General features: G+C 41.4%; 1 protein-coding gene across 1 annotated transcript in view; it reads left to right on the plus strand.

Annotated features, from left to right (window-relative positions):
* GRAMD4 (GRAM domain containing 4) overlaps window positions 1–10,187 on the plus strand; it is a gene marked incomplete at both ends in the record, with an annotated part of 78,257 nt that extends 68,070 nt beyond the window's left edge. Inside the window, 7 exons of the mRNA XM_081999610.1 lie at window positions 73–182; window positions 1,464–1,618; window positions 5,484–5,631; window positions 6,104–6,197; window positions 7,271–7,355; window positions 8,994–9,062; window positions 10,086–10,187. Coding sequence (XP_081855736.1) covers window positions 73–182; window positions 1,464–1,618; window positions 5,484–5,631; window positions 6,104–6,197; window positions 7,271–7,355; window positions 8,994–9,062; window positions 10,086–10,187 — 763 coding nt within the window. The remainder of the gene's footprint in view (window positions 1–72; window positions 183–1,463; window positions 1,619–5,483; window positions 5,632–6,103; window positions 6,198–7,270; window positions 7,356–8,993; window positions 9,063–10,085) is intronic.
* Between the last annotated feature and the right edge of the window lie 13,371 nt (window positions 10,188–23,558).

Genomic DNA, 23,558 nt, shown 5'->3' on the forward strand with positions numbered 1-23,558 from the left:
ATCCTCTTAAAACAAGACTTGACCAATGTCTGGAATGCTAGTAATAAAATTTTTTTTCTTTTTTGTTTTCAGCTTGTTCATGTGGGTCCAGCCAGAAATAACACAGAAGCTCTACATTACTCTATGGGCAGCTTTTATTGCATCCTGCTTTTTGCCCTACAGGATTATTGGGCTTGCAATGGGTAAATGCAATAAATAATTGACCTGTTACAGTCTAGACTTCATAAGTTAAAACTTAGCGTGATCTTTAGAGGGAGAATTTTAGAGTTTAAGAAAGCAAGCCCTGCATTAATAAATAATGCAAGTGTTTTAAAGTATTTTCATTGTGCTTGGCATCGTTTGTCATGTGCATTTTGAAAACCGTCCTTGAATACATAACATAATAGAAAAAGACTGGATAATGCATTAGCTCCTTGAAGAGGAAAAGTTTATGATGAGCTGATAGCTAGAGGTCTTCAGACTGTCAGCTATCAGGCTGCCGGGAAGTCCTATATTTTGCATTTTTTCTGCTCATAAATCCTTGCAAATGAAATACGTGGGGACACATAGAAGGCATAAAGATGACAGGGTTGGAAAAAAATGAAAGGGTTAATGGAACTACTTGTAAAACTTGGAGGATAGGCTGGACGAAATGAACAGATTACTGTGGGTGAAGTTGCAGATACTTAAACTCTCAACTGGGAATTGAGAAAAGAGGGTTCTTGCTACAGCATGAGACTGTCTTTTCTCTAAGATATGAAGCCACATCCTGTGACCCAAGAAATTATCTTTTTTTTTTTCATTAAAGTAACGATATGATCAAATGAGTATTACTTTCAGTGGCACTGAACTTCAAACTGTGTTAGCTTGAACATAAACGCAGGTTTGCTTGAGGTGGCAATTGAATTAGATGAGTGAGGAATTATTTTTTTACTCTCGCTCTTAGAAAGAGACCTGAATTGCATTCAGTAAAGTTTTGAGAGAGTATTTCAGGCCCTTTTTAATCCGGCAGAATGCAAGGAAATAGCTAGTGTAAGATAAGAGGGCATACTGGACTGGAAGATAGAGTTTAATGTAGTACATGAGAGCCCTCTGTTGCCATTTAAATTCATGCAAGATGCTGTGGAGTTTAGTGCTCTGGCGTGTTTTCTGTTTTGGAAGAATATCATGTTTTCAGAAGGCTTCTGGTAATAAGGAATGTATGTTTGAATTATTTTAATGTTGTTCTGAATACTAAGAAGCTACATAAGTGGTTTAGAAGAACTGGGGATGGGGAGGAAGGAATCTGGGCAGGGTAGGAAAAGAAAAATAATTTCCTGCCTTTGGAAGAAGAATCAAAATATTAAAACCAAGAGAATGGTTTAGCACTGTGACTGAAGATACTTACAGAATTTGGTTTCCTTCATGAACTTGTTAAAACATGATCAAAACAGTGATGTTGTTAATGCCCCTTCAACATGTATACTAAAGTGACCTTTTTTCAGGACTCTATGCTGGAATCAAGTTTTTCCTTATTGATTTTATCTTCAAACGATGCCCCAGACTAAGAGCTAAGTATGATACACCTTATATCATCTGGACAAGTCTCCCGACAGATCCTCAGCTCAAAGAAAGGTCTAATGCTACAGTGTCGAGACGGGTAAGGCTAATAAATCTTTTTGCCCCTCTGTTCCCAACAACTGAAAATCAGATCCCTTTCTCCCTTCCCCTTTTCCCCAGTGACTAGAGCACATTAAAAGGAAGATTAATTAATCCTAACCATCAATGTTAGTTCTTTTTTATTATTGTTTTCAAGATCCACAGAGTTTTTATATGGATTCTGTTTCTTGTATGAAAGGAATCTATTATCATAATGTGCATATAAACATATATCTCTCATATCTCTCTCTCTTGGAAATTGTATGACGCTAAATGCACAAAAATAACAACGTCCGCATCAATTTCTGTAACATACGTTCTGTGTGATTTTATTGTCAAAATTTAGTCTTTTTGTATTCCCTTTCTCTGTTCTCAGACATTCTTTTTCAGTGGAATTTCAGCTGCTTGTGTAGATTGAAGAACAGCTAGTTAAAAAAAAAAGGCTTGAGTATAATATGCAGCTTACTAATGGAATAAGCATTAACAGAGGTAATAAAGTAGTTTACAGATTTAGCCCTTATGTCTTATGGTTATTTGTATTAGATGACTTTTTAGTGTAGTGATGACAAATGGCTTTTCACCACGTTGGCCCTCCCAACAGTAAATTTTTCTTTTGTTAAAATCTCATAGTTAAATCTTTAAGTGTTGTGTTTTGTGCATCTTTGCAAATTGTTTTGGGGCCTGACATGATAACTGAGAAGCAAGTCATGCTTTTCCATATCCCTGAATTTGTCATTGTTTATTAGTTTAATAAAAAAAAAAAGTTGTAATAAAACTTAAGTGTAATCCCATTTTAGCATTTGCTTAATGCCTCTTACCACAATATCTAATTACATTCATGGAGTATCTGAGCACTGTCATAAGCTCCCTGACTAAAACGTACAGCACTTAGCAGTAATTCAGCCTGGGTACAGAACTGGAGAGCAAAAGGGATAAACACAGTGAAGAAGAAGAAATACAGGGTTCTGGGGGAGATGGAGCAATTGGCGGTAAAATGTTAACTGCAGCATAATCTGAGTATTTCAGAAGGAAGTAGAAGAAAAAGACAGTCTCTGACAGAAAGTGAGTCTTTTGCTCCTGTTTTCCAAGGGATGAGAGGGGTGAATGAGTGCTTAGATGGAGCCATCCATAACGTGTATTTCTCTTGCTTGCAGAAGATGGGCTTACAAGTTTCTGTGCCTCTTGGGCTTACAGGTTATCATTCATATACTGTGGTGGTTGTGGCAGCTTCTTTCTGGGTCTCTAATCTGCCTTAGAGGTGGAAAAGCTCTGAACTGCTGAACTTGAATCCATAAATTTAGAGAGTAATTATCCCTTCTGACTTTTCCTTATGGCTTAAGTTTTGACAAGTAGATCAGGGTTTTAGTACTACTGTGCCTGACTTGATGGGCTTGGCTTGTTTCCCTGGAAAGGATGTGCAGAACTGCATTATCTGCTTCAAAATGTCTTTGAAAATATTAACTTGGTCTCAATAATTTTAGACAAACTTTCTTACACCTTGAGAGATTTCTGGGAACCTTGTACTATTAAAAAAATAGATTTTTGTACAAAAAGGTAGAAACAAAATGGGGGTTGGTTTGTTTGTTTTTTCTTCATAGAAAAAGCAGAGGCCAAAAGCATGTAGTGCCAGCATATATGCATTTGCTTTAGCTTCTTATCGCTCAACAGCATACGACACACTGTAAACCTAGGCATGAGGCAATATTCATTGTCTATACCACCACTCTGACCCCATGTCCTTAGAGAACAACCCTGACAACAGTATCTGATGCGTAAAGGTTGTATGTCAAAAGCTGATGATAAGTTAAACGAAAAGGAATACCTCTGGGTATTCCTACCTCCAGGTTGTTGGTGATGTTTTTAGACAGTCAAGACTTTTCCAGCATTACAAATCCAATCACTTCCAGTTAGATTTAAGGCTTATCAAAATTGGATGCAATGCTTTTCTTCTAGTAATTGACCATAGGTTGTCTGAATCCTGGGTGGTTATGGATAAATTAGCTGCTTCTTTTAAGGGTAGAGGAAACATTTGCCTGGTTTAGGAAGGACTAGAAGTAAGGGTGGAACTTTCTCACATCTTCAGCCACCAGACGGGATGTCGTCCTGAAGTCTAAACAGCTTTTTTAAATCTCTTTATATAAGGGGTGGGTAGGAAGCAGTGTAGCAGAGAGCAGGAATAATCCTCACTCCAGTGCAAAAAGCATTAGACTTCTTGCCCTGATCTTTTGTATGTTTTGGACCGTGGAGCTTCACCTCGTTATGTGCGTATATGGAGCCAAATAACTTGTCGCAGAAAGCCTTCCAAAAATTCATGGGATCTTTACTTTCACAGAAATTGTTGGAGAAGCTATTCTTTTCCTTGGTTCCAGGGGCTTGATCATTGCTAAGGGCACAGTAGAGGGGCAGTAACTGAAGCAACAGTGCAGTTCTCATCAACCATTTTCTTTCCATGTCAACTTTTTTTATTCTTTTCCCCCAAGGCATCGTTGTATTACAGTTACCCTAAAAGCTGGATGGTAAATACCCTCTGTCATGCCTGTTTTGTCAGTCTGGTTTCCAGTCAGCGATTGCAGTGTGTGTTTTTTCATTTGCTTTGGATTTCTTTTGTTAGCGCTAAATCCCGCAAAGTGGCAAGTGCTGCCAACTTACGTGCAAAAAAAAGCAGCAGAGCCTGGTTGGCCTCCAACAGCATTGGGCCTTTACAGAAGAAGGACTTAATCCTGAGCTCGCATGTTGTCAGTTTGCCAGTTGTTTAACTGCATGTCTATAGTAGGACTAAGAACGGAGCTCTCACTGCTTCGATGACAGAAGTCAACCTTTGGAATCGTGTGGTGCCCCACCAAGATGAAAAAGCAAACGCCAGCAAGCTTTCAAAAAGAAACTGCCTGCCGTCCTTCTGGAAGCAAGGCTTGTTTGCTAGGGCAGTCTCCAGTGGTTCAGGAGCTCTGTTTAAAAGTAGATTTTACTTGTGTACTTTTTTTTGAGAACGCCATGCTACCTTCCCCCCCCACTAAGGATGCTGACAGCCATTCTGATTTTAATTCACATGTCAACGTTCTGAAAATTCAGTGCATCTTCAAAGCAAAGAAAAGATCAATGGCTCTAACACAACCTGAATAAATTGAACTGGTGTGCTCTAACCACTGATAACTCTTCTTTTTTTAATTGCATTCATTGTGTGTGGTCTCTTGGTTTGTGAGCGAGATCTTGCAGCTTCACTCAGTTTATGTTTTATTCTATGTATTATGCTGTTAAAGAGACTTCACTTTTTTCTTTTGTCACTGTCACATTTGTGTTGTTTGTTTCTTTTCCTGCTAGCTGTCAGGGCATGAAAAGGTATGGATCGTAGCGTGGAAAACTGCCTTTCAGTTTCAGCATATATGTTCCTAATGAGCTGATGCACTTTTGTGTGGCTTTTTCTTCGTTTGCTGTTTTTTATTTCTAAACTTATTTTGTGCAATAATATTTTGTGCTTGGTCTGTCTCTTGAAGACAAGCCACGTATTGATAATATAGTAACTGTTATTAGTCCTACTAGTATAATTGGAGTTGTGTGCAGTGACTTGGCTGTATCTAATCAGATATACCCTTTATCATAGAAAAATGGTGTTTTAAGATAGGTCTAGCACCATGTGCTTTCACCCTTGCAAAGGGTGTCCATCAAAGGGCAGCCCTTTGAAAGGTGATCTTCAGATAGCACATTAGAGCTTTGTGCTATAGCAATAGTATAGTGCAGTAGTCCAAGGTTAATTTATTGAAGTAGTTACTGATTTTTTGTTTTAGGAAGAATACTTAGCCAAGTTATTTTTAAGAGTGCAGCTTAAATGTTGCTCTTCAAATTTTGGAACTGTGTTTATTTTCCTGCAGCTTCAAACAGCAGCATCCAGAAGTTACGTGGGCTCAAGTGCCCCAACTGGAATAAGCAAAGATGAAGACACAAGTCGTTTTCATACCACCAAGAGGGGGAATTTCCATGAAGTTTTTAACCTGTCGGAAAATGAGCGTCCTTTGGCAGGTATTATGCAACAGGAAGAGTATTTTCTAAAAAGACATGTATAGTTTAAAGTTGAATTCCCCTTTTTGTGCAACGTACTGGTATAAGCTTTTGATTAAAGGACTTGCTTTAAATTAAGATGAATGGAAACGGTCTCTCTCATTCCACATCCTTACAGTTCCTTGAAAGAATGCACAGCCTGGCATGCCTTTTGTGGTCATGCAAATGCAGTAGTCTAGTTAAAGGCGATAATTGTGTGGGTGGTTTTTGTTTTGGATTTTTTTTTAAACAGTGTTTTTCAAAACACTTTTTTTGAAAAAGTGTTAAAACAGATGTTATGATGTCTAAAAACATCTTGTTTAGGCTTTTCTTTGTAAATACAGTTTTAGGTATCTAAAGTTTAATTTTCAGTGTTTTGTGCTGTTTTAGAAGGAAACTGTTGGTTGTAATGCCTGTCTCTTTCTTAAAGATTTCTTGTTATGACTTTTTTCAGTGTGTGAAAATGGCTGGCGCTGTTGCTTGATTAACAGAGATAGGAAGATGCCTACAGACTACATCAGGAATGGAGTTCTTTATGTCACAGAAAAGTGAGTCATTGCACTCCACACACTCCTTAGGAGGAAAATGCCACAGACATTAAAAAATTTGAATCCGAAAGTAATCCTTAACAACGTTTTGAAACAAAAATGCCTTTTCATGGTGTTGTAAAACCTCAAGAAAGCACCACAGGAGAAGGAGAGCTGAATCTGGGGTGTGTTAACGCTTGACAAATGTGATTTTGCCTTGGAAAGGCTTGCATAGGAATGGAGAGTAGCTCTGTGTAGTCAGTTGTTAGTAACTGCAGTTCTTGATGTGGATAACCCACTATCTATATATACTAAAAAAGAAACCTAAAACCGAAGTGTATTTTGAGAGTTGTGATCAAAGTTTATTTGGAAAATACTCTTAGTTTCTTTTTTTAAAGCAAATTTAATATATAGCTTCCTTGAAACAATGTGCAACAAAAAGAAAATAGAAATTCAAGCCTCAGTTTCAAAACTAGTACTTTATTTTATTCATTTTAATCCTTACTGACCCGCCCAGCCTCCCAGGGCTGAATAACTATCGTCACTACTATTTGGGTCTTGCACTGAAATTCCTTTGGAGTGTAATGAATGGAAGTAAAGCTCATCCGTATGCAATGTCACCTAGTGATGGAGACCACTCTCCAGTGTTTAGAAATCTGAGCTTTTGTCTGCATCACAATAATATGAAACTAACACAATGTTTTCCATTAATCTTCTTTTAAGATGGTAAAAGTTTTATAAGCCTTTTGAGATTTCGTATTTCAACTGTTTAAGGATATTTGTGCTTCCTGTGTCTTTGAAATGCTTGTCAGGTTTAACCATTCATTGCAGTAATATAAATAAAAGATTTTTTGTGTGTGCTTGCTGTATGTTCTGGCCTTTCAGGCACATTAGTCAGTTGCTAGAATTTATGAATGTTGTCTTGAAATTAGAAGCCGTAACTGAATTGCGTATTGTGTGCCTCTTTCTTTTTTTTGAAGCTGATTTTAACCTGCGAGATTTCAACTGGAGAAGTGACAGGAGGGATATTGAAATTTTTGTTTTAGAATACTACTACTACTACTAAAATGAGCATTTTCTTTCCTTGTCTTCAGTTACTTGTGCTTTGAAAGCTCCAAATCCGGCTCATCTAAAAGAAATAAAGTTATAAAGCTAACGGATATAACAGATATTCAGAAGGTATGTCTGTTTTGTGCTGCAAAGCTGGTTTTCTGTTCAGCTAGTCATGTTTTGCTTTTCTGCTTATGTTCCTTTGAAAAATTATGCCACTGATAAATTTTATAAGTAAATGCAATTCTTTAATCAAGAGTATTTCCCAGAAATGATTGTTTAGCCATTTGGACTTGCTACAGGCAAGCTCACTATGAGCATAAAACCAAAGTAGTTTACTAAACCTTTATAATTCTGAGTTATTTTTAAATTAAAGTTATGTTGTTTCTTAACTCCTGCATTGACTAGAGCTGTGTAGGCTTTAAGAAGATTTCTTTTTTGCATACTAACTTCAGTTTGGGTGTTGATAGCAGTAGATGCACCATCTTACAAGTAGGTCCCTCAGAGGGAAGAGGAATTATTATCAGTGGAGAAAGGTAAATCATTACAATAGGCAGACTGGATGGGGCTGGAGTTTCATCTAGTTGGGATCTCATCACTAACAGAGGCAAGAAGTGGATGGTTGGAAGCACGGCAAGTAGAGTGTGATCCTTCTTCTGGTCAAGTTTTATCAGCCTGCAGTCACCAATGGCTTTAGTGGTGCTTTGCATCACTCTATATGGCATTTAATGTCAATTTTTTTTTACCCTTCCTGAACTTGTCCTACTCTTAAATGCAGACACCCCTGCTTTCTACTACGTCCTGTGGCCATGCCACAGATTCAATCATGCTGTGCAAAGAAATAACTTAGCCTGGTGTCTACTGCTTACATACCTCCAGATTTTCAAATGAATTCCTTCTATTTATATCACGTGTCTATAAAGCAGACAACTTATGCTCAACTTGAACATTCCCATTGGAATTAATAATTCATATTGTTGGATTTTAAACATCATACTTGAAGTAGTGCTGGCTTGTTGTTTAGTAGATCTTTACTGCCATAAAGGTCCTTTTGCATCTGTGTAGTTTTTTTCAGTGAAGAGGAGACAGGGATCATGCAGCCAAGCATAAAAATGTACTGTGCCTGGTTTTATTTAAACACAGACCAGACTTAGGGTCTCTACCCCCTTGGGAATATTCCCCAGTTCAGCCAATTGTATTACTTCTTAACATTATGGACTTTCTTTAAAAAAAACAAAAAACACAAAAAACACCTATACTTCCCCTTTTTGTGTACTTAATTTTGAAAAAGAAGCTTTTTCTGGTCTGCTTGCTGCTCCTTTAAACAGTGGGTGAATGTTACTTCTAGGGAAACCTCTAGCTGATACTCACAGGCACTCTCTCATGTACGTATGTACACATAGGTCTGGGGTGTACTACCTGCCCCCACCATCAGCTGCTGGTGTAATCCCTGCTATCATGGCTGGCCCAGCTCCCATGTGCCGTAGTGGTACCAGGGTGCTCGGTTTGGGGCTGGGGCTGGTTCTAGCCGGCGGGCTGGGTGCCAACGACATGTGGGGGGAAGAGGAGAGACAGGCTCTTGCTGTAGGAGCGATTCTGTGCCCATTGACTCCAGGGTCAGTGTCTGGCCTCTTCTTGTTTGTAACAGAGGTCTGTTAGTTGTGTCAGGGAGGATACACTAGTGACAAGTTGTGTAACTTTCTCAGCACCTTTTGTAGTTGTTCAGTACATAAGATATCTTTCGTCTGTGTTTTTTCTTCTTTTTAGTATAAAGTGCTCTCTGTTCTCCCAGGATCAGGGATGGGTATTGCTGTATCAACACCATCTACACAAAAAGTAAGTACCTAGCTGTATGTGTATTGCTGTGTTTGACTTCATGCCCTTTTTGTCTTCCTTTTCTGGCTAGCACCAGCATAAAAGCTTTTTTTTTTCCCCCCCTTTTATGCCAGTGTTGACTTTTTTTTATTTTTTAATTCACTTGTGTATTATTCAGTATACTTGGCTTCAGAATTGTCATGATTTAAACGTTTAGCTTGTTCAACTGCATCTGGAGTATTTTACTATAACACTTAAGAAAGATTTGCTCTATCCTTTCTACTCCATTATTTCATTACCTTCTACTGACCGTTTTCTCAGCATCCTTCATCAGGGAGCATGGGGGCAGCTCTGCTCTGCAGTCTGGAATGAAAGCTGATGGCTTGAGAGTATCTATGGGTGAGGAGGCTTTGGGGTGGAAGGGCCTGACCCTCAGAGGCAGTTTTCCTGTTTCAGTTTTATGCTGCTAAAGATTTCAGCTTCTCTAAGCCTCAAATACCCTTTGAGTGATTGAAACTTTTCTTAATGTATGACCAAACCTTATTTTAAACTAATCACCTATCAATAACTTTTCTACAAGTCACACGACTGTTGTACCAGGTTTTCTGCTCGTTGTTTGATATTGAGAAGTATGTCTTAATTACGAGGTTGAAAATGTTCATCTACCTAAATAAATACTCTATGAGCCGAAACGAAGAGGCACTAATAAAGAATTTTAGAAAACTTTAATGGAAGTAGAGCTGAATCAGGAAAACATCATGCACTGAGCGGATGGAGAGGAAAGAGAGTTGAAGTGTTCTCCGTTGCTAATACTCTGTGCAGATGCATTTTATGCCATGGTTGTTTTAAGAAGATGGAGAAGTGAAAGAGTCTTAGAAACTTTCCCGTATATCCAGGGATTTAGTATAAAAAAGGATTTTTATGTCTTTATTAATGCACTTTGAGTAGAGTTCATCTCCTGTTCCTATTGATTTGTCCAAAACTATACCTAGAGAAAGATTTTTCTCTTCTGGACTGACATTGATCTTCTTTTCTGTCATTCAGCCTTTGGTGTTTGGTGCCATGGTACACAGAGATGAAGCTTTTGAGACAATTTTCAACCAATATGTGAAAATAACCTCTGCATCATCAAGCAGTGAGAGCTAGTATCTTATCTTAGAAGATCTAAAGGAAACTTTCTTATTTTACAACTTGGTAGTGAAAAAAATGAACATCCTCATCTATTTTGCAATAATTTTTCTTGTCTGGTGGTTTATATTCTATCTGTTACATAAATCAAGTGTATTTTATATATGCCTTCATGTTTGTTTTTAAGGTTTTTGTAAAAAAAAAAAACAAAAACAAAATGAAACAAAACAGTGAAAGTGCTATCATCACTATTAGCCTTGCACATTAAGCACTTTTAATGTTTATTTACTGACATTAAAAGCTGGGAAGATACTTGGAGAACTGACTAAATAGTGAAGTGAAACAGATTGATCCCTTTAACTCCACTGATATCACTAGGGATATGTTTGTCCCTTTATCTTTGTTACTTTTCCCCCAGATGTGAGAATGATGACTGCAGCAGCCTGAAGTCTCTTTCTTCAGCTCAGAGTTTTGAATTGGGTTCTTTATTAAAACTGATAGCACCACCAAGGAAGTATTATCATCTTAGTATTTCCATATTTATAACTGCACTTAAAATAATTCCTTCTTGCCAATTCTTGCATTGCAGAAGGATATTTTACCAGTTTGGGTAGGTTCAATTTTCCTGCGTAGACATTTAAATTGCTTGTACAGTGAATTGGAGGAGAAAGTTTGTAACTATATCTTCCTTTCCTAATTAACCAAAGTAAGAGGAAGGAAGGCAGGCAGATACTTTTTATAAAAGAGGGCACCAAAATGTTGTTCCTAAAATGTTAGGCATCATATATTTGTATTTCTGTAGATACTTGTCATAGAAGGGCTCAACTATTGTACATGTTGTATGTACAAGGTGTTTGCATGTTAATGCATTAAAGACTTGCAGGCTTTTTGTGTTGGGGGAGGTGGGAATAATTAATCTAAACTGAGACATGACTCTCCTTTTTTTTTTTTTTTTTAAATTTGGCTTTTCTCTTGAGTTACCTTGAAATAAAATAACACTATAATGTAGCAGCTGAAAGCATTAGTTCCTTTTCAAAGAATAATTTGAGGGACATTGATATGTTGCTGTCTTTCCCCTTGCAAAGTTAAATTGTAGTAACAATTAAACCCAACTGCCAGGTAAAACAGGAAGGCTGTGCTCCTCCTCTAAACTCTCTCAGGACTTTCTAGCAGCAAAGCACATATTGACCTTTGTCTTTAATATTAGAAAGCTTTTATACTCTATATAATAGCACCCATCTGAGAGGTTTAGAATTTTATTTGCATTTGCATGAAAGCACAGTAGGAGTTATGCCAAGCCTTCCAGTATGTCTTTTCCTTTGCTGTGTCTTTTGAGTTGACTAGTATGGATGTCTCCAGACATTGTATGAATGTCCCCCCAAAAAACAATGGAGATGCAAATCCTTCTGTAAAAATGGGACTTAATTTCATGGATTTTTTTTTCCCTCTTTTTTTTTTTTAAACGGGAATTTTCTTTCTTTATAGGGAAAGGGTAAAATGAAGGAGGGAGAGCAGAGACAAACACCAAAGGGTGTTTAACTCTTAGCACAGTTTTTGATTAAAGTCTCTCAACAAATACAGCAGTAATGAAGAAGGTGGCAGTCAAACTGTACAAACCTTATTTCAGCCTGGCCATGAAGCGGTATGATATGAAGAACTTAATATGAACTTGATATGAAGAAATACTGTTGAATACTGTGATTTGGTTGGGTAATATAAAGTGAAACACTGATGGGGTAAAAAAAACAACCCTCCATTAAATTAATTAATCTCCATTAATTAATTAATCAATCTCTGTTAATCTCCATTAAAAATTTCCACTGCCCTGGGTGGAAACGTGAACAAGAACAGGGGAGAATCCACCGTAATGGCTAAAAGGCTATTTTTGAGTTCTCCCTTTGTAGTAGTACTTAAGCATGTCTTTCCATGATTTGAAACGGGGGGTGCATTTCTAACACCTTCTTAGGTATGGTGTAACTCAGGGCCTGAAAACTTAAAATATAAGTGAAGCTGGTGGGAAATCCATTTTGCCACCATTTAATATGGATGTAGCTTGACAGTTTATGGTTTCTTTACTTTCACATGTTCAGGTTTTATGTCTAAGTAAAAATCCTTGATCTTTAATTTTTCCTCATCAAAACTACTTTAAAATCAATTAATATCTTTTTGTAGTTGCTGTGTATTACCATTTGGCTTTCCTTTCTAGAAGCTTCCTTGAATAGTAAGTGTGGCTAACAAATAGGCATTAAAATCGCTTAATGTTACATAAACCTTAATCAGATTCATTCATTTTGTCTTAAGAAAAAATCCCTTGGGTGTGTTTAAGGTTATCCTTTTTTTTGGAAAAACAGAAAACTATATTTTTTACAGAGAGCATGCTCTTTTTCTTATTTTTGTATCATTTTTCAAGTGTAATTTATACCTTCACGCTGATCATAACAGCAGTTTCAGTAGGAAATCAGTTGACTTGCACTTATTACCTCCTCCCCTTCCCACCCTTCACCGGTTGACCCTAGTGTATAGGGTTGTCCTAGATTCTGGTTCCTGGAGGAGCTATAGGTCTTATGCTGATGGTACCAGGACAATTAACCATACCTATGCTTCGGAGAGGGAGAAGAGCAATTATTACCCTTTTCCCAGACTGAAATGCTTCATGCGTACAATATGCTCTTAATTTTTTTTTTTTTAACAAAGAAATTAGAAACTTCTTATAAAATCTAATGTGTTGATGTTTGAAATTAATCCGCACTTTAACAGTGTGAACGTAAAAATTAGCAATTCTTAAAGCAGTAAACCTAGTGCAAACTGCAATGCAACCTTGTTTCATTCTAATATATAAAAAACAGACTGGATTTTTTTTTTTTTAATAGCGTTGTAATATAACTGACAAACATCTATGTACATATTTTGCAAAGTTCACTTTACATTGGGTTGTCCAGGTTCCTGCTGTGTAACCGCTCCTGTGGGGTACGTAACGTCAGAGACACTAGAAGGTAACCTCGGCGTGTTTGCTCACAGGTACTCCTGTGCTTTTACTCCTGCTACATCCTTACAGGAGTGGAGGGCAGGAGGGGATGGGCAGTGAGTAAATGTATACTTGACTTGTCTGAAGTTCACCTTAAATTCCAATCTTTCTATGTAGTTTTGCAGCGTACCCTGCCGTACTTCAGTAACAGGCTGGGTTGTACCACTCACTTAATGTAAAGTGCTACTTTCTAGTTGCAGAAAGTAATGTTATTGTCATTCTGTCTGTCTGTCTGCTGTTTATATTTGCAATTCTGTTGATGTCCGTGGTTCATTGCTGGATCATTCACGTGTAATTGGATTTAACTTCTTTAGAAGTGCATTGGTTAGTTTGAGTCCCTTTTAAAGAGAAGAAAAAAAAGGGAGATGAAAACTGACTACTTTTATTCTTTATCAGTGACCATTTAAATTCAAAAGGCAAAAGAAGCTGAAATATGAAATCATGCCTTTCTGTGCACTGTAGCTTTGGTGAGGCAAGATTGAATGAAACAAGTTATTTATTAGTAGCAACATCACACAGGACGCCAGCAGCAAAACCCTACCCTTGTTCCTGCAGACAAAGAGAAAAGAGATTTTACCCAGTCGTGAAGAGATGGAAGGATGTACTTTTTTTTGGCTACTTAAACTTGTATTGAAAACACTGGTAGTTTTTATTGAATTCTGTACATTTTGGCAGATGTTTAATTTCTACTAATCATTGAAATATAATGGATGTTAGAATTTTTATGTCTGAAGTTTGAGTCTATATTTTGAAGCTGTAAATAATTCATTATCAGTGTAACTTTTGTTTGACAAAAGACTTATACTGTATGAAGAATTGAAATAATGAAATGATTTGCCCTGTACATTTTTTAAGAAAATCTTGTTTGTTTAAAAAGTCTTGTATAAATTATAATTTTTATTTAAATAAACCTAAAAATGCTTTGTGCTAACACTTTTTACATACTTTAGTAACTTTTCTATCAGAACTACACCTGATTTCTTAAAACGAGGTGAGTTAGTGCTTTTTGGCAGATTCATCGCCACCTCAAGTCCATCACGGGGCGGGGAGGCACGTGGGTTTTTGTTTGCCACTGCTTTTGAAGCCCAAGGAACATGCTTTTATTTTAAATAATCCTGTTAATGCATTGGTGAGCGTATGAGTATTTTTGGTTAGGTCTTTGTAAGTACATCTGTCATTTTGTAATCATACGGTTAATTTAAGGGATGAAAAAGCAACCGGTGACGTCTAAGATGCTGCCACTGCAGAAGGACATGAGCGACACAGGAACTGTTCCTAGGAGTACAAACTCATATCTGCCAGAGCTCCTCCATGAAAGAACTAGCTGCAGACTGTGCTACAGGTGGGCAGTGGAGGTAAGAGTAAGCCCTTTTCCACCCCAGAGGTATGCAGGAGGTGTGCTCTGCAGAAGCATTTCGCATCCAGATGTGGCTGCTGTTCTTGCAGTGTCTGCAGTCCCTTCAGCTCACGGGTCACACCAGCATGTACCTAGCTGCTGAGCCTTTGGCTGTGCTGCTGTGTAACCTGTAACCCTGCTGGGGATAAATGACAGGGCTTCTTTATCCATGGTGTACGCCAGGGAGGCTTACTGCACAGCACTGGCTTTCACTGGGAATACAGGCCTTTGTCTGCAGCTAGGAACGTAATACCAGGAGTGAGCTGCCTGGTCATCTAATCCAGACCTCTTTCTTTGCCTCTACAATGCTCCATTCTGCAGTTTGCTCAGCTGCAATAGATCAGCCTGTGACAGATCCTCCAGTCGTGAATGCATGCTGCTCTATTTATTTCAATATTTAGTTTTCTCGTGATGGCAGCGACGCATCTCGCAATGCAGTGGTGGTTTTAAGCTGGTATTTTATGTGTTCTGAGAATAACTTAACTTCACACTTGTACTACTTTAATGCCTTTTTCATTAAATATTTGTACAAGATGAGCTGTATCTGCAGCAGTACTTGGAGAGAGTGGATTCAACCCTGCCTGCCTGAAGCCTTGTAGAGGGAGAGTGTGGAGCCTGGAAGTCTCATTTTGGCCATGAACTGTGTGGCATTTGGGAGGAGGGGACAATCTTCCTGAAAACAGCGCTTGCTTTTTCAAGCTTGCTTTAGCAGCCCATGAAAATAATAGAATTGAATTGAGCCGTTTACCTGCTCTCTGCGTAACTCTTAACGCCTGTGCAAGGAAAGAAGGCGTGCGGCGGTGGTCTGCGGGGTCTCGCCGGCACACGCTGCCTTAATGCAGATGAGCGGATAAAAGCATGGCCTTGTGCAGTTCCAGGATTAACGGTAAAGGGCAGTTACAGCATCCAGCTTAGAGAAGCTGAGGGGTTTGCTTTGCTGTTACTTTGAAGTAATCTTTAAATCGGAGTTCCTCTGCGGAATCCCTGGATTCGCTAAATTCCTCTGTTTAAGTAGCGTTCAGATAAGCTAAATTTTTCTCTCACAAACTACTGCCTCGTCTCAGACCTTCAGATATTTTTACTACATGATGAGAAAAAGGAACTAAAGATGCAAGGGGTTCCTTTTCTGTGCTAGAGGAGTCGGGGCATCGCAAAGGGAACATCCTTGCAGCGACAGTGTCCTCGCTGTGCTGTGGATGCTCTAGAAGTTAAGTGAGCTTAATGCAGTGCCTCAAAGATGTTGTTGTGAACGTGTCTTTGTTATGATATTTAGCCTGCACTGATGCTGTATTTGGCCAGGTTGGATTTGGTTGGGAGACAGAGGGGTAAGATGAGGGGAAGGTAAATACCTCCTCCTGTGTTTAAATACCCAGCTTTTCCCTGTACCTTGTGAGCTTCACAGCTTGCTTGAGATGTGAATTGGGCAAGATTGCTGCTTTTGCATCCTCTGCTGAAGCTCCATCTTTGACAATTTCCATGGAAAATAGCTATATGTGGAGAATGACTTCCTTCAGTCTTCCTTTTTCACTATGTTTTTCTATTAACTACTAACTTTGGTTATTCTATAGCCTCTGCCTTATGCCTCACCCTCCCCTAATCCTTTGTATATGTTTTCCGTTATGCTTCTTTCTGGCTTCTCCTCATATGCATGTACACACTTTCCTCCAAAACCACTTGGCCCATTTAGCCTACTACATCCTTTTCTTTATCTCCTGCTCTTTATTTCATCTCTGATCTCATGTGAATGGATAAAATCCTCCTAGCATTTGCACTCCTAGATGAGAATTTTCTCGTCATCCCTACTCCCATCTAGTAATTTGACGGTGGCTTTTACCTGAAAGTTTAGCTGCAAGTTCAGGCTGAATTATGTCCAAAGAGAAGTTGCTCTTTATTCATTCCTAAACTGCCCAGATTTCTGGTTTGCCATCTATGTGCCTACTCCATTTTTGAATTGAGAACTTTCCTGTTTCCTCTTATTTGTGGTTTTCTGCTTCAGTGTTGTTCCATTTTTTTCCTCTGACAAAAATACCCTTGTACTCTCAGTCCTGATTACTTAGAAATACTGACTGACCGTGTCCTGATGAACATGTTGCAAGATCACTAAAGCTGCTTCCACCGGTTAGATCTTTCCATTTTGTGTAAATTGGAGCTAAATTACTATCTCTGCTGGTTTGGATTACTCAGTGGCTTCCATTTTCTCACCCTGATGTGTCATGTCTTTACTCCTCATAATCCGCACAACTGATGCTTCTTTAAACTGCTGATTGAGCTCTTCAAATCGGACAATCTCTTCTTGACAAAGCCAGTTTTACTGGTGCAAGCCTACGTCGGGCAAAATATGTGTCTGCAGAGGAATAAACCTAGAAGTAGCTGCCTTCTGCAGAATGGTACTTGGGAAAGACTTGTTTCAACCTGAGCTAGTATTTGCTCAGGCATCTCCATGCGAGTCTCTTCCACACATGGCATGAAGTTTTACCCTCTCACAGCTAAGTCAGTGAGAACTTCTGAAAATCCTCTCCATAGTTTTTTTTTATGTCAGATAAGTATTTGGGAAGGACTGCTCCTAGTATAGTGTCTGTAAACCAAACAACTATATTGAGTGTTGTTTTTCCTTTTTGAAAAACTCTCTCTGCTGACCAGAAATGTCATTAGCCACTCACAAATGTTAACCAGCCACACAACAGGAATAAGAGTCACATGAACTGTTTCTAAACCAAACAATCCTTAAAACTATCATGCAAGTCTCTAAATTTGCAGAAATGGGATCTGTATGAGAAGCATTTGGGACCAAAAGAAGCTCTTTGCAGAAAAGGTTAGAGAAAAAGGTAAATCTTGATGCTATTTGGGAAAAGCTGGGGATGGGTCCTGGAGTCTGAGCTAACAGCAACCTCCATTGGACATTTCTTTGTGGAGTGTGTGTGTGTGTATCTATCTATCTATCTATCTATAATGGTAGCATTTACCCTTCTTTACCCTCAGGGTACGTGGTTTAGTATATTAATGCAAGGCTTTCCTGTGTTCAGATGGGTTTTTCTTGCAATACCCTGAGTTTTGGATGCTTGCAGGAAACATCTGAATGGTGTTGGTTAGTGGACGTGCCCTAGGGAAGTTTCCAAAGCTACACAGGGCATCATCATTGCTCACAGTGCTCACCTGGCAGAGGAAATACCTCAGAAAACCATCTTTCTTCTCATAGATGGAGCTTCACATTGTTTCTCATGGTGTGTTGACCCCTACAACTTCCCAAAATAAGCAACCCCAACTGCATAGCACATGCAGTGGTGGCATCTGGATCTGCACTCAAATCCTTCTGCAAGATGAGCGGCTCTGGGCACTTTCCAAGGAAAGCAAAGCACAGTGGAGGGAAGTTAAGCCCTGGCCTTTGTCTAGGTGATTCAGGACTGAAATGCTGTGTGCTGGAAGGGAGGAATGCTGGGGACAGGCAGCTTTGTGTCCAAAACTGGATTTGTGATGGCTGTGGGTGCTCCCCGCACCACCTGTGGCTGAGCAGGGTTCAGAAGCACTTTTGGAAAAGGAGAGGAGTTGCTGTCTTCAAAGATGTGTAAATATGTTGAGACTCTACTTTTAAATACACCAAAAAGTGTATTGTGTTTATGTTTATGTGAAGAATGTTTGTGTGAAGAATATTTATGTGAAGAATGTGGATTTATTGTATTGCCCAAACAGCCATTTTCAAATATGACCACTGTGGTCTTCACATGAGGTCACTGCGGTGAGTATCCGTTGCATTTGGTGACTTTTGGGAAAAATACACACAAAAATCATATATGACCTCAGCAAACAACCTGGACATAATGCTCTACTAACTCATGCCTAAGATTTATTTCTAAAATTTGAGTAGTTTTATTGTTTATATTCCTGACAATGTGGGCTGCTTAGTAAAGCTGTACTGTGCACTATACAGCTTTCTCCTGACTTGTGACAGGAGCCTTTTAACACTTACTTCTACAGGTATGCCAGGCTCCAGGTCCAACTGGGCAAACACCTCCTTGAAAAAGCCCAACCTCTGGCCTGTGCTTCGTCAAACATTTTAAGTTGACTACAGTTTCACACCATACTGAGAGCTCCTGCTGCCTACCTTATGCCAGCAGTAGGGCTCACCAGACCTTCCTAAAATGGCAGAAACCTGGCAGGGGACCTGAGAGCAACGAGAAGAGCAGTATACGTCTCCCTTTGCAGCACAGCAAGCTGTTACAGGCTGGCTTAGCTGCCCTTGGGTCAGCAGCCCCAGGTACGTTTTTGGTGACCATAATGGAACTGATACATACAATTGCCTCTATGTTCCCCTTTTCAGTTTTGCAATGTCCATCAGATTTTGCAGGTAACTTTTGAATATCAATGGAGTAAACATTAAAGTCTTCATCCTGCGTTTATAATATTGAAGAATAATGCAAAGAAACTGAGCTAAAACTAACATCTGTGTGTGCAAGTTAACTCTGCACAAAACCTGATGGTGCAAATATTTAGAGTCGGTATGCTGCTGTTAGAGCTACATTTAATCTGCTAAATCATATTCCTTCAAGCACTGACTTTTCTTTCCCCTGCTCCTTCTCTAAAAACTTCAACCAGAGCTGGCAAAAAGAAGTTGAAGAGGGGATGGTAGTTGCTCATCTAGTTGTTTTGGTCATCCCCATCAGAGCAGGGATGGTTGTAGGGGGGCCAGGAGACAGGGCCAGGAGAGGTCGTGGGTGTTCCATTTGAGAATGTTGTCTCAGGGGCTGCAGCTCTACCAGCAGCACTCCATGCGCAGGGAAGCCAGGGGCAGCTGTCTCAGAGCACCCATGCAGGAGGAGCAGAAGACTTGTCATCTGCGGGGCAGTGCGTTCTGCTCCTAAGAATCACAAGTAAGGATCATCCCCCAGTATCAATACAGGCTGGGAAATGAGGAGATTGAGAGCAGACCTGACGAGAAGGACTTGAGGGTCCTGGTGGATGAAAAGCTGGACAGGAGCCAGCAATGTGCGCTCACAGCCCAGAAGGCCAACCATATCCTGAGCTGCATCCAAAGCAGCGTGGCCAGCAGGTCGAGGGAGGGGATTCTGCCCCTCTACTCTGCTCTGCTGAGACCTCACCTGGAGTCCTGCGTCCAGCTCTGGAGCCCTCAGTACAGGAAAGTCATAGACCTGTTGGAGTGGGTCCAGAGGAGGCCACAAAAATTATCAGACGGATGGAACCCCTCTCCTCTGAGGACAGGCTGAGAGAGTTGGGGTTGTTCAGCCTGGAGAAGAGAAGGTTCCGGGGAGACCTTACTGCAGCCTTCCAGTACTTCAAGGGGGCTTATAAGAAAGATGGGGACAGACATTTTAGCTTTTTATCCTGTTACGATAGGACAAGGGGGTAATGGTTTTAAACTAAAAGAGGGTAGATTTAGACTAGATCCAAAGAAGAAATATTTCACCATGAGGGTGGTGAAACACTGGCCCAGGTTGCCCAGAGAAGTGGTAGCTGCCCCATTCCTGGAAACCTTTAAGGTCAGGTTGGACGGGGCTCTGGGCAACCTGATCTAGTAGAAGATGTCCCTGCTCACTGCAGGGGTGTTGGACTAGATGACTTTAAAAGGTCCCTTCCAGCCCTAAGATTCTATGATCTTGGATGTTGTTAAATTGAAATATAAAAGGATTTATTTGTGGGTGGTTTTTTACCCCATGTTACTCTCCAGTTTTGCCTTCTCCTTTCTGCATCTGTGGTTGTGGGCATATAGCTGTATGCACTGACAAACAGGACAAAAACTCAACTTACAGTGCACAGCAGATGCATTTACATGAAGGTAGGCCTTCTTTTTCCAGGCCCTTAACCCCTGCCTAGCCATCATGCTCCTGCAGCTGTCCCCATTTCAGTTCCTGAAGCTGCCTCCAGCCACCCCATGCTTCTGCAGGGACCAAGGGCCACCGTGTGGCTCGGGAGGTGGTGGCATTGCTCGGGTGCTCCTGTGCCTGCGAGACTTCTCTGGCACCGCCTGAATTCTGTGCTACTGCAAGGCTGGGAGTGCTCCTGCCTGCTTTACCTGGTTAATCACTTTTTGCTTAAACCTGCTGGGAAATTTGCCTTCTAATAGGGTTGGGTATGGGATGAGTTTTTTTTGCCAGAAGGAAGCTTTGGTGCCTCCTTAGCAAAAGGGAGTGGGGAGAATAACTGGCAGAAGTGGTTTTACCTCATTTCTTGCAGCCCCACCCCAAAGAAGCACTCCCCATTTTCCCCTACGCCCCGTGCTCATCGTCACTTTGAAGCGCAGCTTGACCCAGCTTCAGCTGTTCAGACATGGGTTGGTACAGAATGCAGGTAGATACAGGATCAGACAGTCAGCCTGCCTGAAAAGGAAGCTGCTGGTGGTGCTGGTGTCCTGAATGTTTGCCAAAAACCTCCTCCCTGGTTTGCCAGCTGCAGGCAGACGTGGCGCTGGCGGTACCAGCAGCAGCAGCTGCTGGGGGAAAGCTCCGGCTTCCAGACTCCCATCAGCACACACCCATGTGAGCATTTTTCTCAGATATACACAGTTTATAACACTTGATGCTTTTAAAACCTAGGTAGGGGTAACTCGCGTTCTCAGATGGGGTACGTCCTGCTCCTGTTATGCCCTTGTACCCTTAGTTGGCAAAGAAAATGCTATCTCACCGTTAAACACACCCGGATCTGCGTCCTTGTGCTGGTGCCAATGATTTCAGCGTTTGCTGTATTTACCTCCATCATTCTGATTTTGCTCCCTTGCTTTTCAAAAGCAGTGGCTGCTCGAATCGTGGAGCTCACCAGCACCAGGCTGGCGCAGGGGCGGCTCGGCCGCGGCCAGCGTGCCTGGCTCGTCCCTCAGCACTGCCTGCGGCCCAGGCCCTGCCGCTGCCGAGAGGCTCCCCGGGCAGCTCTGGGAGTCTGACCTGTAACCTCCCTGCGACAATGCAGCACACAAGGTTCTTTGTAAGCTATTTATGTTATTCTACGGCTGAGATACCTTTTAACACTCTGCTATAATCCTCCTTGCTGCCGACATTTTTGCAGGAGAATATAAAACGAAAATACAGGTGCCAGGTTTCAGTAACTTCTAAGTCTTTGTTCTTGTTTTTGGGCATTAGATTATTTTTCGTTATTTACCAAGAGAGCCCTGATGAGAGATGCTTTCCCCCTGCTTTCAGCAGTGCCATTTCGGCACTCTCAGGAGCAGCTCAGCCAGGAGAAGGCCCGAGCGCCTGGCAGGAGATGCCACGCGCTCGGCAGCGGGACGCTGACAGGGGCACGGCGGTCACAAACCCGCTCAGGCTTCTGGCGAGGCTGGATCTCCAAGAGGGATTAAAGCCTGAATGTAGGTGCTTTAAAGCTCCTTTGGTGGGCACTCAGCCCTGCAGTTGTCTTAATGGGCAGGGCTGGCGGGAGCTTTTCGGCCCGGAGGATGCCCACAGCGCCTGCTCCTCCCAGTCCAGCTTGTGCCTCTCTGCTGGCTTTAGCAACGGGTTGGAGGTGCCTGCACTGAGCTCCGGGCTCCTGTGCGGCTGTGCGGGGAGGTGGGAGGGAGCAGCCCATGTCCCCCCAGCACAAGGAGCAGTTGGAGCCATGTGTTAGGTGTCCCTCCACAGCTCCCGGTTGGGTACAAGTCACCGCTTCCTTCTCCTCTTGGCCAGGAACGTCGTCACCCTGTCACGCTCCAGCTTGCGGCAGCTGGGACAAGTGGCAGAAGCGCCCGGGCTTTGCACCTCTGGCAACTGGCCTGTTGGGCCAGCGCCGTCCCCGAGCCACCGGTGGGTGGGCAGAGGTGGAGCGGGTCCTGGCTCTTGTTTCCTGCGGCTACAGCCAAAAAGGTTTCGGTCAAAACCTGAACTTTTCTCTTTGCAAAACAGAGTTCTTTTTAGGCCGTTACCGTCGTTGCCACCATGTTGTTCCACATTTTATCATGTCCATTATGTTTTCAATCAGCCAGCTCTGTGTGGGAAGACCTGCGCTGCTCGCACTGTGCCTTGTGCCAAGGTAACGAGGGCAGCCATGATGAGGGGAGAGGGGCATAATTAAGGGGAGAGTCTCACCTGTCTTGCGTCATTTATCCTCTTTTATTAGGGTAACTGCTTCTGTCTGGTGTTACACTGTCTTGCATAGTTCCTGAAGTGCAGAACTACCTGCTCTCTCCTTTTCAGAGGCCAAGTCTGCACATCAGAAGCACCACCAGCAGTGCCAGGGGGGCTGTGCTGTGCCGGGCCGACCTCAGATCAGGGCACCCGTGGTCTCGGTTTCCTTTTGCTATTGATGTGGCTGAGGTGACCTGAAAACCCTTTTCCTCTGTTAATTTGTTGCTGACATAGAGCTGATGAGCGAGACTCTCAACCAATTTGAAGGGGATCTTTATCCTTGCAGGGGATGAAGTTGAAGTGCGTTTATGAGGTGTTGGTTTTGATGCTCTCTTCAGGAAGAGCTACATTTTAACTGTTTAATCTTATAGGTTTTTAACAAGCCACAGGCACCTTTGTCACCAGCGTTTGACTATTGGCTGCTGCAGTGGGTAACATGCAGGAGCCTGTAGAGCTGTGAGGGTGATGTGCTGCTGTGCAAAGGATGGGGAAGAGCCGCTCATCCCGATGTGGTCCAAGGATTGCTGTGCTGAAGTGGGAAGTCTCCATCACCCCAATGCTCAGTGGGTACCTCTGAGACCTCTGGGGTAGGTATTTTAACCAACGTGTTTCCCTGTGGGCTCTCGCCTGGCATGTCCTGCTGCATTCAGCTCACTGTTACAGATGACCCTCACCCTGCTCGAGCCCTGGGCATGGCTGGGTACAACCTGAAGCTGAGTCTGTCTGCTGGTGTTTAATAAGAAAGGAAAGGCACTCGAAGGAAGTGTCGTGCTTTCAGATCTGCTCATCAGCAGTTTCTACACGCTTGTCAGCAGCGAGGTGAAAATAGCATCTGGCTACAGATCAGTGCGCACGTCTTGGAAAAGGTCTCCATACCTAGTGATTACAGTGGCATCGGGATG

The sequence above is a fragment of the Phaethon aethereus genome (genome assembly GCF_964289735.1).
Source record: "Phaethon aethereus genome assembly, chromosome: 1".
Lineage (NCBI taxonomy): Eukaryota > Metazoa > Chordata > Aves > Phaethontiformes > Phaethontidae > Phaethon > Phaethon aethereus.